The sequence below is a fragment of the Scardinius erythrophthalmus genome, assembly GCF_964197995.2.
Source record: "Scardinius erythrophthalmus genome assembly, chromosome: 6".
Lineage (NCBI taxonomy): Eukaryota > Metazoa > Chordata > Actinopteri > Cypriniformes > Leuciscidae > Scardinius > Scardinius erythrophthalmus.
This window is the reverse complement of record NC_138226.1, coordinates 30,045,922-30,061,805: the sequence shown is the minus strand read 5'-3', so window position 1 is coordinate 30,061,805 and position 15,884 is coordinate 30,045,922. Positions and strand designations below refer to the sequence as shown.

The following is a 15,884-nucleotide window of genomic DNA, read 5'->3' as shown; positions in this document are numbered from 1 at the left end:
GCTGAGAGCTGAAATCTACCTTCATTTTTATTTGTTTTCTAACACATCACGTTTTATATATTTTATATTAAAAGCTTCACTGTTCCTTTTTAAACATGTAGGCCTACTTCAACTTTTAATAAAACTTGTGGTAGGCTAACAAGTGGTAACAGTGGTGTGATGGTGCAAGTGTTGCAACAACTGTGAAACATTAATATAGAGAAAATATATAAATAATTCTCACACTATTATTGAAATGGTTTATGATTTTCTTGCATTGTTTAGATCATAGTTTAATAATGATGGTTAAATTAATAAAAAAAATAATAATAATAATAATGATGATTTTTTTAACGATTTTCTATAGTTTAAAGAATAAAATCTACACCTAAAGGCAAAGTAGCAAATATTAATGACAAACACAATGGGACCTTAATTTAATAATAATCATAAAAAAAAATATTTTAGTTTTATTAGTAGGGGAGCATAATATGAAGGAAATTAAAATCTCAGCCGTAAATTAATGCTCAGCATTCAAAATGAAACCGACAGCGATGGAATGGAATTTGCATATTGAATTATGATTTGCGATTGCTTTTTCTTTGTTCCACTTATTTTCATATTTTACTAATTTGTAATTGTAATTTTTTTTATCCTTTTATTAACTTTTCTAACTATCATTTGACCTAAAATACATTCCCTTGCTTTGCTTCCTCGATAGTCTTCTTGCAATTCCAATAATTAATTTGCATGTACAATGGACTAATATAAAACGGTTGGCTACTTTCGACGCAAAGCTCCTGCAGTTTGAGTCGGTCTCTCACCGAGGAGTGTGTGCATTTGAGTGTGTGCTCTTTATCTGGATCTGCTCCACGGCTTTTCACGGGCCACGTCACGTCACGGAGGGGGAGAAACAGATTCCTGAGCTCTGCTCGAGTTTCCTGCGATCACATCCTCAGATCCACATCTACAGCGGACCAGACGCCGCGCTTTCCCCACTACAACACACTAAACCGGCTTTTCTTACAAACATGGTGAGAAACCTGAACACTTTACAAACCTTTACACCGTTTAAACAACTTGTGTTGTATTGCTTTGAACGCTTTCTCTGCTTGTAATGTATTTTCCTTCGTTCTCTCTCTCTTTTCTCCGCCCGTTACAGATGTTTCGATGTTTACCCGTGCTTTTCCTCCTGGCTGTGGTGTGCTGTCATGCCGAGGTAAGTTGTATGAATCCCGCATTCATTAAGGAGAAGAGCTCGTCTTTTGGGAGGAAAAATCTTTATGGGGAAACCGGATTACAGTGTCTCTGAAATCCAACTTGCACCTAATGAACTATCGAAAAAGAAAAACTATAGGCTAGTCCAGTCAACTACCATTTAACTTAGAACAAAACAAGGCGGTAGGCTAATGATTATGGTAAAGCTGAACGCAGTCATTTTTGTTGCTAATTGAAAAAGGTTTTACACATACAGTAATGGACAACAGGTTTAATAATGTTTACTTGCCCTCTAGACACATCAGCTTTACAGGTTTTTTTTTTTTTTTTTTTGTATTCTGCATGGAGTGGGTTGCAACCTCATGGGCGGCGTCATATTGACATCACCAGTTGTGCATTTGACTAATAATATTACTACTACCACCAGTGCTGGGAATATTACTTACAAATTGTAGTCGGTTACTGATTCCAAATGACCTGACAAAAATTGTAGTTAGGGTAAACCATTACATTACACATTTAAGGTAATCAGATTACTTTTTGATTACTTTTAGATTACTTTTGACCTAAATTGTTTATCACATTTATCTGAATAGGATTATCTTGTACCATATTGATATAAAATGCAGAGAGAAAGAAAATATAATCCATTATTTACCCTTATCCATCATTGATTTAGCAATGAATTATCAATTACCGATGAATTATGAATAATTTACTGCCCTTGTGAGAAAAACGTAATCAATAAAAAAGGAATTTGTTGACTGATTACGAGTATTTTAAAACGTAATGTAGGCCTAATGTTATTAATCTAATTACAAGTGCTTAATTTTTGGAAATCTAAATACATAATCCAGTACTGACTACTAAGAAATGTTTATTATTTTATATATAGTTTTGATGTGAAGTGGCAGCAGTTGGTAAACAAACAGCATGTATGCAAAGCATTTTTTTTTATTATTTGTGTTCTTTATGGATCAAAATCGACCCATAAGAACCATTTCCTTTCACCATGTCTCCTGGCTTTTATTTATGTATTTTTTTTTTTTTTTTTTGTTAAACATATTCATAAAATTTTACCTAAAAATACATTACATTTGATCAGATTTAGCTCCATGCAGATGCTATTTAAAATGTATTCCATTCAGTGACTAAATAATATGCATATATTAAGGAGTTGTTTATAAAGAATGTTGGACCAGCTGAGATGTCAAGATGCATCTGTCACAAAACACACATTTACATCACCTGGTTTGTGTTTGTGTAGTTAATGAACTCTGTGTGTGGTGAGAGAGGTTGGTGGTCTTTACTTGGGGAATTGAGCTGTAAACAGACAGCTGTTAAAACCAATCAGATAATAACATGTTTGGCCAGTGAGTTTACACTGATTTCAGTGCTCAAATGCAGCTGCTGACGGGGGCCATATGTTGTCTTTGTTAGCGTTGTGTTAATTGTGTTCTTATGCTCTGTAGTGTAATAGCAACCTGCCAGGTGAGCTGCATTTAAGCCACACAACAAAAGGAAACTCAACACATGCAAATGCAAACATTCATGCACTATATTTTAATTTATATGCACTGTGAAAAGTATATATTTTTCTTGAAATCCAATAGAATGCCTTCATTTTTATTTTACTTCTTGTCTATTGAAACAAACAACACACATTTTGGTGAAAGTTGCCCCCTGTGTCAATGACACATGCATCAAGAATGCACTTCCTGTGTAATATATCTGCCATTTCTCAAAGAAGCACATATATAGTGTGCTGAAGACAAAGTGACTTTAGTTTTAAAAATGTATTGCGTGAGATCACATGTTCCCAGGCATTAATTTTTCAGTTGAATTGAGATTACATTTGTAGTTAGAGCATGCTATTGTATGCCAGAATGATGTGTAAGTAATTTCATGCTGACAGGCTTGATAAGACAACACTTAAGCTAAAAGAACAGCAGCTCATAGTGGGTGTCATGCAACCCGCATGATTCTTCCCTCTGCTATTCATGCAGTTCATGCTGTGGTTTGTCTCTTTCTTGTATCTTACTCAGTGGGGGCTTTGGATCTGTCAGAGCTTGTGTTCCCTAAAGGCATGATTTGCTACTTACATAGACAAGCTCTTAAATAGTGTCACCCCAAATTAAAACACACTGAATTTCCTACAGTTTGTGCTGGGAGGATTTGTAGTTGGTTGATAGAGCTTTCACATTGTATGTGTAAGTGAATGGATTTGTATGTGTGTGTGTGTGTGTGTGTGTGTGTGTGTGTGTGTGTGTGTGTGTGTGTGTGTGTGTGTGTGTGTGTGTGTGTGTGTGTGTGTGTGTGTGTGTGTGTGTGTGTGTGTGTGTGTGTGTGTGTGTGTGCATTTATACAGTATTGGAGTCCAAGACAAAGAAAGTGTATCTTCTTCATTGTTTGTGATTATGTGTTTTCACATAGACTGATCACAATTCAGACAATTTTTATAACAATTTTATTAATTCCAATAACTCCACATGGATTTTTAAAGAAGAGAAAAAAAACTAGCTCCAATATAAATCAAACATTTAAGCAAAAAAAAGAGTATATTAAAATTTGAATAAAAATGAAAGACTGTCGGCAAATTATTTAATATTCAAATTAATTACTTATCCTATAAAATATTGTGAATTATGTAATTGAATCAAAACCTTTTTTTTATTTTGATTGATTTTAAGCAAATACAAAAATTGTTTGAGAGTGTAGTTGTAGAATGACGTCATTTGCAATATCGCGAATTATGTCCAGGATTATGGGTAGTGTAGTTGTTCACCAGGATTTTTTTTTTTTTTTTTTCATCAAATAACTTAAACTTGTGGCATCCACAGAAGTTTATATCACTACTGACAATCTTTTGTGGCAGGTCCTAATTTAAAGGTTTGCACATTATTACCAAACAATTGTCTATATGGAGGAATATGAATGGGTTTTTATGTTCACATCACTACTGTTGCACTCTATTGGAGGTTTTATAATTGGTAGTCAGCAAGAAAAATGTAATCATTAAAGGAATAATTCACCCACAAAATGAAAATTCGGCCATCATTTACTCACACTCATACCATTTCAAGTCTGCATGACTTTGATTCTTCACTGGAAAACAAAATAAGTTATTATGAAGAACACTGATAACACAGCAGTTTTGGTTTCCATTGACTTTGATTGTACAAAATAAAACACTATGACACCAGAAAGTCATACAGTTTTAGAATGACATGAATGTGCATAAAAACTTTTTTTAGGTGAACAATACATGCCAATCAACCTTTAAGAAAAGAAAAGAACCCAAAAATAAGTATCTTTCAGTCTTAAGGCTGATTTATACTTCTGCGTCGGACCTACGCCGGAGCCTCTACGCTGTAGGCAACGCGTTGGTTTTCATTTATACTTCTGCGTCGTTGTCCGCGTTGACGCGCGCAGAGGGAGCATGCGAAACCCGAGGGAGCGGTCCTAGCAGACCAATCACAGCGCTTTGCGTCCGCGTAGAGTTGACGCGTTGTTACATTTTTGGAGAGGTGCACGTCAGGGTACGCCGAAGGGTACGCGCGCTACACACAGCCTACGGCGTAGCTACGGCGTGAGTTCGACGCAGAAGTATAAATTGGGCTTTATCCTCAGTCTCTCTCTGATTCTCTGTCGTTTACTGAATACATTAGTGAACAAAGAAAATGCTGTAGAAGAAAACACTGTTCAGAACATGAAACCTTATCACACACATGCACAAACACAAACACATTATCACAAACTGTGGTGAAGAATGAATTTCAGCTCTTCTCAAGGCACTGTTTTCTTTACACGGCCAAATGTAATAGCAGAGGCAGGATAATGCAGTTACCTAAATCCCTTCCTATATCAAAAACTGAGCTCTTCGAGTTTTGAGTTGCTTTCTACGTGCGTGTCTCTGCTGCCTTACAGCAGGTGAATCGACTTTAAGCCCTGATAAAAATAGAAGTTACAGAGGGAGAAAGAAAATGAGGGAGAAAGAGAGAGTGAGGTATAGGGGAAAAGAGAGGTGTAGTGAAAGAGGACACTGTCAGGGTCACAGTGCCTTCTCTGCTGGAGCTAAAGTGATCTTTACTGAGAGTAATCATCCTCTGTGATTTCAACTATATACGGAAATTATTGTTTTGATCTTTCCCAATGCAATGCCTTTTTTATTCAAATGTATATGCACTATTGCTATAATTTTGTTCCTAATGCATGGCTGTGCCAGAAAAGCCAGCTGCCTCGCTGCCCAGTCAGTCAATGACTTAGTGTTTTTGTATGAAACCCCCTCATATGGAAACTGGTTTCAGACAGTCTTCCAAGGTACCATAGCGTCATGTCTAATGATCTAGAACATGAGCTTAGGAAATAACCAAGGAGGTCAGAAAGACCCGATGAGAATTGTCCGTTAGCTTTCCCATTCATCTCAATGAAGCTTGCAACCATTGAAATCTATGTAAATGTTATTTCCAAAATGTATATATTTCGTCAGAATACACTGCTACCTTTGAGAATGGCCATCAATGCATTGTGAAACAGGATTTTTGCATCTAACGGCAGGGCTAACTGCTCAAGCTAGCCAGTTAAATTCTGACTCATTTTGGCAATAACCGAACAATATTTAATGACAACAATACTTACTTCTCAGTATAAATGGAATCAGATTAAAACAGAGTGTATGTTTTTTAGTTACCATTTTTATTCTTTCATTCATTCCACCAACCGCCAAAACGCACACAAAGGTCACATCTGCTCTCATCAACCAGATGAAAGCATCTAAAAGCTGGAATACACTACACAACTTCCCAGATTTTTGCCCGCATTTACAATCTGGACAAGTTGATGCCAGGTGCTGAAAGTCAAAGAGTTCATAGAAAATCACAGTGTATGATGGGCACAGACTGATTTTTTTAGCTTCGGATTCCATGCAAGGGAATATAAAACATGGGCACATAAATGTGTCTTCGAAAAAAAAAAATATAAATACGATCTTCAATTCCCGCACATTCCGATCAGAGAAAAAACATGAAGTGACCAGGTGTAAATGGGGCCCATAGATATTTTGAGCCTAGTTGTGTAATGTATTCCAGCCTTTAGTAGACAGGATGTTAGTCAAACACTGGATTTGGACTCGATGTCTTCATACCTCTATATAATGATACACAGCATTTTTCCTGTCAGCACAGTCAGTATTTATAAGCTTCACTAATGCTTTCAACAATCTCTTGCAATGAGGATTTGGTAGAAGGAATTCTTTCTCCCTCAGGGTAATGTCCACAAACAGCTGGTCAGTCTTTTATTAAGGGTATATAAACACACTCACAGGATACAGGCAAGAGAGCTAAAAAATATATTCTGCATTTCTCCTCTTTTCTAGTCTGCTCTCTAATCAGTCATCTAATAAACCTGGAATTGTATATTACACTGGCTCTTTGAAAAATAGTTTTAGTCACTTTGGATAAAAGTGTCTGCTAAATGCATTAATGCAAATTGAGAGCTTAAATGTCTAAAATGTTCACCTTTTTTATGACTACTCTCATCAGATGCTTAAGGCATGATCTGTCTTTGAATTATTATTTTTTTATTGAAATGTCTGAAATATTAATACTAAATACAAGTTGTGTGCTCTCTTAAAGGGGGGGGTACAATGGTGTTTCATGTATTCAGAGTTGTTTACAGTGTTAAAGAGATGGATTCTCATGCTTAACATGGCCAAAGTTTTTTAAAAATATTTTGGACGAATAACGGAGAATTTCTGTGCCGAAAATCTTACTTCCGGGTTGGTACAAGTTTCGGCTGTTTTTTTTTTGACCGTGGATCTAACGACGTAGACCAGAGTGGAACTCCTTATATGAGCATTTCTCCCGGAAAAGCGCGACCGCGCACCTCAACACGCTTCAACAGGAAATCATCGGCAGCGCTGCATAGTGTCTCCAAAGTGTTTTTGGTGAGGGAAAGCTTACCAAAGAACCCAGCGTTAGGAACAGTGGATGCAGAAACGAGTTGTGTAGACTGTTTGTTCCCTGCATTTCGACGATGAATGTTTTATAAACAAAGCCCAGATCGACGGATTCTCTCTATGGCTCTGGCTACGCCCACACGGCCCGCCTCCAGACGCTCGTTTTTTTCCGGAAAGACTCGGTACAGCCTATTTTCTCTTATAAATATAATAAAACTAAAAGACTTTTTGGAGATATGAAGGATGCAATACTACTCTATAGGTACTCAAGATTAACAGGAGATTGAGTGAAAATGAGCATTTCACCCCCCCTTTAACACAACAGAAAATTGTGAATTCAGATCATTTTGTTCCATTTTAGCAGGCCCTCACAGAATCTGAATGCAATGATTGATTAAAATGTTGGCAGATTTTCACAGAATTGGATATCCGATTGGTAATAAGAAAAGTGTAGTGTACATAGTTCCATTTAACACATTTTATCTTATATTCAATCTGGAGATTATTCCTCAAAATCATATATATACAGTATATAAAAAAAGGCTGTTCTCAAGGTGGTTTTTGACTGACAAAAACAGCCGAATGCTAAAAGTGAACTTTAGTACAGACACTACAGTCTTTTGTGTGTAGAACAAGGCTGATGCAAACCTTGTTGTGTTGCTCAGTGTTGCTTTTGAGCTGTATTATATTTCATACTCTGTCTGAAAACCATCTACTGCATATGAACATAAAAAACCCATTTCATAAATATCCACTCTTTTCTGTTTTTATTTAGTTTTTCTCTATCTCCGTCACTGTTATCTCATGTTTGATAAGCTTTGACTGTTATCTTGATTCCACTCTTTTTCTTTCTTTTCTCTCGTATCTCCTTCATCAGAGTTTGCATTGTTTACCATCTGTTTTCTCGCACTCGTTTCCCTTCGTCATTTCCCTCCCCCATGTCTCTCTATGAATGCGCAGTGTCTTGTCACTGGCTTTGTGCTGGTGTTTTATGGCCTTGTTTTGTATAGCCATCAGAGCTTGAAAGAGCCTTGTAATGAGAGGGAGGAACAGACAATGGGAAGGATGAGGTGATGAGGGAAATTACAAAAGGGATCAAGAAATTTAGTTCTGCTCGTTCTGATACTGGTACACGAGGTGATACAGGGACAAAGAGAGTAAAGGAAGACATAATGAAACATTTAGCCCACTGTATTTTCTGGGTTATCCACAAACAATTTTTTGTGGTACTTGTTTTACGCAAAATTACAGGTTTTCAATATGGGATGTGTAAACGACAGTCTCAAGAAAGCCCTGTGTAATTAGGGTCCAGCAGACCTCGACACGTTTCTTAAGGGTGTTCTGTTGTTCAACAACAGCTAGATACTGTAGATGGAGTGCAACAAAATGCAGGGATCTCACGTTTTTTAAAGTTTTTTTCCCCCCTCAAAAAAACAGCCAAAGATGATTAACATAAATGTCAGCACGTTTTGAAACGTGATGTGAGAGCATTGTGAAACTCACACGAGAAGTGTCGCAGAAGCACAGTGGACTGCGACTTAACTCGCTGGTTGCACAACATGCTTGCATTGTATACAATGTTTACGTTGATGTTGAGCGTGAACTCATGAAAGCTGGATGGAAAATGACAGTTTATAGTTATATATATTAGTAAATATATTAAATAGGCTACTAAATTTGTATTTTCCTCACACACACCTATATTTCTCTTCAAAATAAATTGATTTATCCACTGGGCTCATATGGATTAACATCATGTTCACTTTTTAAGTTTTAACTTTGGAGGTCTCATAAGACGCGCTTCCACTGAAATTACTCAGAACAATTCAATTTGTCCCTGGAACTTTTTTCCCAGGAACTTTTTTCCCCCAGACCTGTTGCTGTCTGCGTTTCCATTTCGGTGTAAAGTACCATGAAGATTAGGCAAATTAGTCTGGTGGCATAGGACTGCGCGCTACTTTCCAGTTCACATTGGATTTAATCCTATGAATAAAGCCTGAACCTCCTCGTCGGCCCATCTGTCATATTTTTTATACTCCATTGTTGATTTGAATAGCAAACAACTCTTACTGCATGCACCGCAACAGATTTTTAAAAATGGCGGTTGAAATAAAAGAGTCAAACTGCATGGATTCAACCAATCAGAAAGCTGCGTGAACTCAACCAATCAGCATGTTCAGCGCCCAAGTTCCACCCCCGAAAGTTCCTGAACTTTTAAGAAGTACTACCTCGCCAGCAGGGACTTTCTGAGGGGGAAATTTTTACCCGGAACTTCATTTAGTCCCTGGCTCCTGCGGTGGGGTTTGGCTAGAGTATCCCTTTAATATTTGAAATGTTTAAAAACTCTGCATAAACTAGTTATACATGGGTCGAGGATGATGCAGCTTTTATTGGGGCAATCCAGAATCGTAATCTATAAATAAGGCAATAGGTCAAAGCACAGGGCAGATAATCCAAAAGGACAACAGAGCAGAAAAACACAAAACCAGACAGAAGATCAAAAACCATGACATAGGTTTTTGACAACTAGAGAGAGTGCTCAGAAATACAGTGTGACACTTTCAAGACTTTGCAAATAAAAAGTGAAAACACAGGCTTATATAGGCGGAGCTTAACAAGCTAATGACATACAGATGAACCTAATCACAACATAATGATTTTTTTAGTTCAGTAATCCAGTAAGAGAATTCATTCAAACAGCGCTAATGTAAAGAACACCAAGCTGATTACATCAGAGATGGCAAAGAGAATAGAGACTCACGTTGCATTTTTAATGAATTATTTCATTGTTTTAGCTTTAAGTGACATACAGCTGTCGTACAATAAGCACATGCGAGTCCGTTGTATTGATGCGCAAACATGTGGCCCTGTTTGGTATCGCATCTTGACTTGACTCAAATGTAAAAAAAGCTCTTTGCTGTTGCACTGTACATAATACACTGTGAATTCTGTGCATAAATGTATTAATTATATGGACTCCTTATATAAGCAGATATATTCTGCCAAGACCAAATACATTAACTTTGCCATATCCATTAACATGCTAAACTATTCAGAGAGTTATACAGTAAATACAGTATGTGCATCAAAAGTAGATTAACTATGTGCAATCAATGACAATGTAGAATTCGTCAGACTTGCATTAGACATCTTGTGGAGGACAAGAGTTTGGTGTTTCAGGGCCTCACAGGACAATAAAACACCTTTGCCTACTTTACCATAATACACAGCTAAAGGGGTGTTAATGATAGCTGAGAAAACACACCTATCCATTTCTGATTGAAAATACAACATCCATCTACCCACAGACAGGTCCTTCACCATATTGTGGTGCCTTTCACAAACAACAAGGCCATTGCGAAGAATGTGGGACTGAAAACAAGCACACTTCCTTCTCCAAACACATGTCAGCCATTAACCCAGCTCTCCTAATCCATGACCCTTTAGAGAGAATCGCAGCAGACAAGCCAGGACGGCTGGAACAGAGCCTAGATTCAGATGGTAGGCGGGAGATAGATTGAGAAAAGTAACTTGGGTGAAAGAGAGAAGTTGGCGGGATCTACCAAAAGCAGAAGACTGGCTGTAATCCTGAGTGACAGCCAAAATGAGACAAAAGGCTTAGAGACCAGAGAGGAATAAAATGGATCGATTCACTGAGGTGCAGCGAGAGATGGTACCACTTGAAAGGAAGTGGAAGAGGGAAAAAGAAAGAGAATGTAATTATAGCGTCTGAAATGTAGGAAATAAATAAGGAAAAGACTGTCCCATGCTGCCCGCAGTGTGCTGGCGTCCATCCACCATCCTACTGCCAAGACCAGATTTGGAAACTGCTGAATGGACATTAAAATGGTGTCACTTCGGCAATAAGATTGTCATAGACATTTGTGAGGACTCATATTTTATTGCAGTACTTGCAAGGTAGCACTTATTGACCTACTCAAATATATATATATATATAATTTTTTTGTAAATAATTCAGCCTGGGGTGCTTAAAAGGCTCAATTCATAGTTGTTTTGCAGATAACACAATCTTAGATAACCAAGAAGGTCCTGTGTTTAATATTTAATATTTAACCAATTACCATTTCATTCTTCATTCTTTTTAAAGTCTGGTCAGAAATTATGAGATCAATTGTGATTCTAAGAGTTGTTCATCTAAGATAGCCTACACTGTTAATAAAAAAAAAAAAAGTAATTATCTTCCAGATTGTCAGGCTGCAGGGTAGATGAAGTAGGAGGCAAACTCGCAGATGAAGTAATCCAAGGTTTTAATTCACAATCTCACAAAAACAAGGAACAGGGAGCATGTGCTCAGGCAAAGATCGCCTAACATAAAACATTGACCGACAAGTGAAGACTGAAACACTCAGGGCTTAAATACAGGGGAGAACAGATCAGGGAAACAAGACACAGCTGACAAGACTAACGAGGAACCAGGTGATACAAATTAACTAATGAGGGTAACCATGGAAACCAAGGAGTGGCGGGAAAACAGAACAAAGGAAGACATGTGACTAGTGACAAAAAACACTCAGACAGAACAGAATCGTGACATAACTCCCCCCTCCCGGTAGGCGCGTCCTCGCGCCGTAGAAAGACCAAAGGGGTGGGAGGGTGGGCGCCCTGGAGGCTGACGGGGAAGACAAGGCAAGGGAGACAAGGCAGGAAGCCTCCAGGGCGGAGCAGACTGTAGGTGTGGCCACGGTGGAGCAGACCCTTCGGGCGGCCACGGCGGTGAGGACCCTTCGGGCGGCCACGGCGGAGAAAACCCTTCGGGTGGCCACGGCGGAGAAGACCCTTCGGGTGGCCACGGCGGAGAAGACCCTTCGGGTGGCCACGGCGGAGAAGACCCTTCGGGTGGCCACGGCGGAGAAGACCCTTCGGGTGGCCATGGTGGAGAAGACCCTTCGGGTGGCCATGGCGGAGAAGACCCATCGGGTGGCCATGGCGGAGAAGACCCTTCAGGTGGCCACGGCGGTGAAGACCCTTCAGGTGGCCATGGTGGTGAAGACCCCTCAGGTGGCCATGGCCCCTCGAGTGGCCAGGACGGAGCCCTATGGCCCCCCCCCAAAAAATACTTGGGAAAAGTCCCGGGTACCAGAGAGGGCTCGGTGCAGGGCAGATCCAGCGACGAGGGCTCGGTGCTGGGCAGATCCAGCGACGAGGGCTCGGTGCTGGGCAGATCCAGCGACGAGGGCTCGGTGCTGGGCAGATCCAGCGACGAGGGCTTTGTGCTGGGCAGATCCAGCGGTGAGGGCCTTGTGCTGGGCAGATCCAGCGGTGAGGGCTTTGTGCTGGACGAGACCAGCGGAGATGAAGACACGGTGCTGGACGGGACCAGCGGAGATGAAGGCACTGTGCTGGACGGGACCAGCGGAGAAGGCTTTGTGCTGGACGGGACCAGCGGAGATGAAGACACTGTGCTGGACGGGACCAGCGGAGATGAAGGCACTGTGCTGGATGGGACCAGCGGAGAAGAATGCACTATGCTGGACGGGACCAGCGGAGAAGAATGCACTATGCTGGACGGGACCAGCGGAGAAGAATGCACTATGCTGGACGGGACCAGCGGAGATGAAGGCTCTGAGCTGGGCGGGACCAGCGGCGAAGAGGGCTCTGAGCTGGACGGGACCAGCGGTGAAGGCTTTGAGCTGGACGGAACCAGCGGCGAAGGGAGCTTCAGGGTCGACGGAATAAAAGAAAACAAAAGCTCTGCGGGCATGACGCTGTCTGTCACAGGCGCAGCGGGCATAACGCTCACAGTCTCAGGGGCGGCGGGCATGACGCATACTGCCTTGGCTTCGGCAGGTCTGGCGTGAAGTGCAGGCTCGGCTGGACTGGCGTGAAGTGCAGGCTCGGCTGGACTGGCGTGAAGTGCAGGCTTGGTTGGGCTGATGAGAGGAGGGAGATCAGAGAAGTCATCATCCCTGGAGATTGGTTCGATTGAACTGATGAGATGAGGATAGGACTGGGTGTGAAGATCTGGTTGGACACGTAGATGTTGGCTCTGGATAAAGTGTCCGGCCCCATATCGCCCACATCCTCCCCTGTGACCTCCACGGGTCCCCCTGAACACAGCTTGGCGGGTTCCCACAAAGGCCTGCCTCCATGTCTCCATATTTTTTTTTAAGGTCGGTCAATCTGTCAGGCTGCAGGGTAGATGAAGTAGGAGGCAAACTCGCAGATGAAGTAATCCAAGGTTTTAATTCACAATCTCACAAAAACAAGGAACAGGGAGCATGTGCTCAGGCAAAGATCTCCTAACATAAAACATTGACCGACAAGTGAAGACTGAAACACTCAGGGCTTAAATACAGGGGAGAACAGATCAGGGAAACAAGACACAGCTGACAAGACTAACGAGGAACCAGGTGATACAAATGAACTAATGAGGGTAACCATGGAAACCAAGGAGTGGCGGGAAAACAGAACAAAGGAAGACATGTGACTAGTGACAAAAAACACTCAGACAGAACAGAATCGTGACACAGATTTAACTCTTTCCTGACCAGGGTTTTTTTGTTTGTTTTTTTGTTGCCTGTCAGCACCAAATTTTTTCAACATTTTCACAAAAAATGTCATGGCCCCCAGAATATGTGCATCTGCATTTGCATTGATGATCACAGATCACGTTATTTTTCATGTGCGTAAGCAATGCTTCGCTTGTTTCTGCTGCTTCTTCACCTGTGTTTTGATCCGTTTTTTTTTGTCAGCTTAGCCTTTTAGCAAGTCTAGCTAGTCTTTGTAGACAATTGAAACGGGAAAAAGAATGCTGTTATCTTTCTTGAGTCCTGTGTACACCCCCTCACAAAAACACATTTGCGGTTCATCTAGTCTCTGTCCCACTGCTACAGATGAATCTCTTTGGAATTTTAAGAGATCTCTCACATTCACACATTCTGTTCCTTTGTGTGTGTGTCATTGAGAGCACACTCCTGAGGCCTCATGCAACGCCACCTTTAACTGAGAGCTCCATAGAACCTGGAATGTGATGCATTAGAATAGACTGACATCACTGGCATTCCATTCCAATAAAGGAGAAAAATGAGCAAGAATGCACAGATGGGACGGCACTCCCTTTTTCTCTGATGGATATATTGGGAGACCATAAACATCATGAGCTAGTTTTGATGTCAGACGGTCAGACAGTCAGATGTTTTTTTTTATAGTTATATTAATATAATAACCAAAATTCATAACAGAAAGCATGCAGTGTGTTTGAGAGCTGTTGTAGTGCACTGGAAGTTTCATCCGCATATTTGTGACAGCTTCTCTGACCCATATAACTGAGATGTTTGAAACAGGACAGACTCCATGGAGAGACCCATGAGAGAATTTAGCAGAGAGGAATTCCTCTCTGTCCTCACTGCTCTCACTTAAGAAAGCATTTCTATTGTCTGGAAATAACTAATGCTGTTGTCTGTGGGAAATTCAAACTGAGTTTGGCAAGAATGTTGATAGAAAAGAAAAGTGGAGAGAAAAATAAAAGACAAATGAATGAGGGAAGAGAAAAGCTTAAGAAAGGACATCACACCATTGCATACTTTAGAGAGAACGTGTGCTCATTAGCTCTGACATCATCTTTTAAACATCAAACATTAAATACCCAGAACGCTCAAGGTTTTAGGGCAAACCAAACTGGTTTAGTATTTAATTTTCCATTTAAAAGGAACTGACCTTAATTTGTCTTGAATTATTAACTACTACAATATGCATTAAACATGTCATAATAAAATATGACTCCTTCCATCATCATGAATTTTGGGATGCTTGAAAACATGCTTTTTTTCTTTGTTTCTTTTTTTATTATTACTTGAGAATGCAACATTTTGATGTGGAATCCTGAACATGACATGCAGACAAAAATATATACAGTATTGTGGCCAGAAACTGATTCAGATTCATCAATCTAGTAGATACCTGCACAAATGAATTTTTGAACCTGTTTAGTTTGCAATGAGGAATTCTATATAATAAAAATGAGATAATATATTAAAAATAATAATTTCACTGCATTAAAATATTAAGCCTAGTTCACATAGTTTATAGAAAATGTGAACAATGTAGATATATTTCTTTATTATATTTTCTTAAAAATACATATATTGTATAAACAACACATTTGTGAAAAAATAAAATAAAATAAATAAATACATTTGTTCACGTTTCATCCCAGTATTTCAGTATTCACTTAATGTGGGACCCTTAATATTTTTCGCAACCAACGCTATCTCACGACCAATTCGTACGAATTCATACAAGTGATTAAAAGGTGACTAATTCGTACAAATTCATACGATTTGTCTAAACCCATGTGATGGTTAGGTTTAGGGGCGGGGGCGGGGGTAGGTCATTCGTTCGAATTCATACGAATTGGGCAACTCGTAAAATATGTACGATTTAGCAAAAATCTTACTAATTCGTACGTGTGAGGTCATATGAATTTGTACGAATTAGCCACCTCGTAAAATTCGTACGAATTGCCGTGAGATCGGGTTGTTCGTAACCCTGTGTTAGATCTTGTAATTTCAGGTAAAAGCAGACATGATAACATATAATAATTAGATATATAAGTTTTTCCTCTTTTGGCTAGACAACATGAGTACAAAGCTTTTACCTCTCTTTCTTATGATCATGCCCATGTGATAGTGTAGTGCACAGCTATGCATTTGAGTGCCTTGAATGCTTCCTCATTCGTGGCTTTGCTGGATTGCCAAAGTTATATAGATGC

General features: G+C 39.8%; 1 protein-coding gene across 1 annotated transcript in view; it reads left to right on the top strand.

The window, feature by feature from the left end:
- The first annotated feature begins 789 nt into the window (after nucleotides 1-789).
- The window catches only part of fstl1b (follistatin-like 1b), a 48,490-nt gene continuing 33,395 nt past the window's right edge, over nucleotides 790-15,884 (top strand). The window contains exons 1-2 of the mRNA XM_081368832.1: nucleotides 790-1,013; nucleotides 1,142-1,198. Coding sequence (XP_081224958.1) covers nucleotides 1,011-1,013; nucleotides 1,142-1,198 — 60 coding nt within the window. The 5' untranslated portion in view covers nucleotides 790-1,010. The remainder of the gene's footprint in view (nucleotides 1,014-1,141; nucleotides 1,199-15,884) is intronic.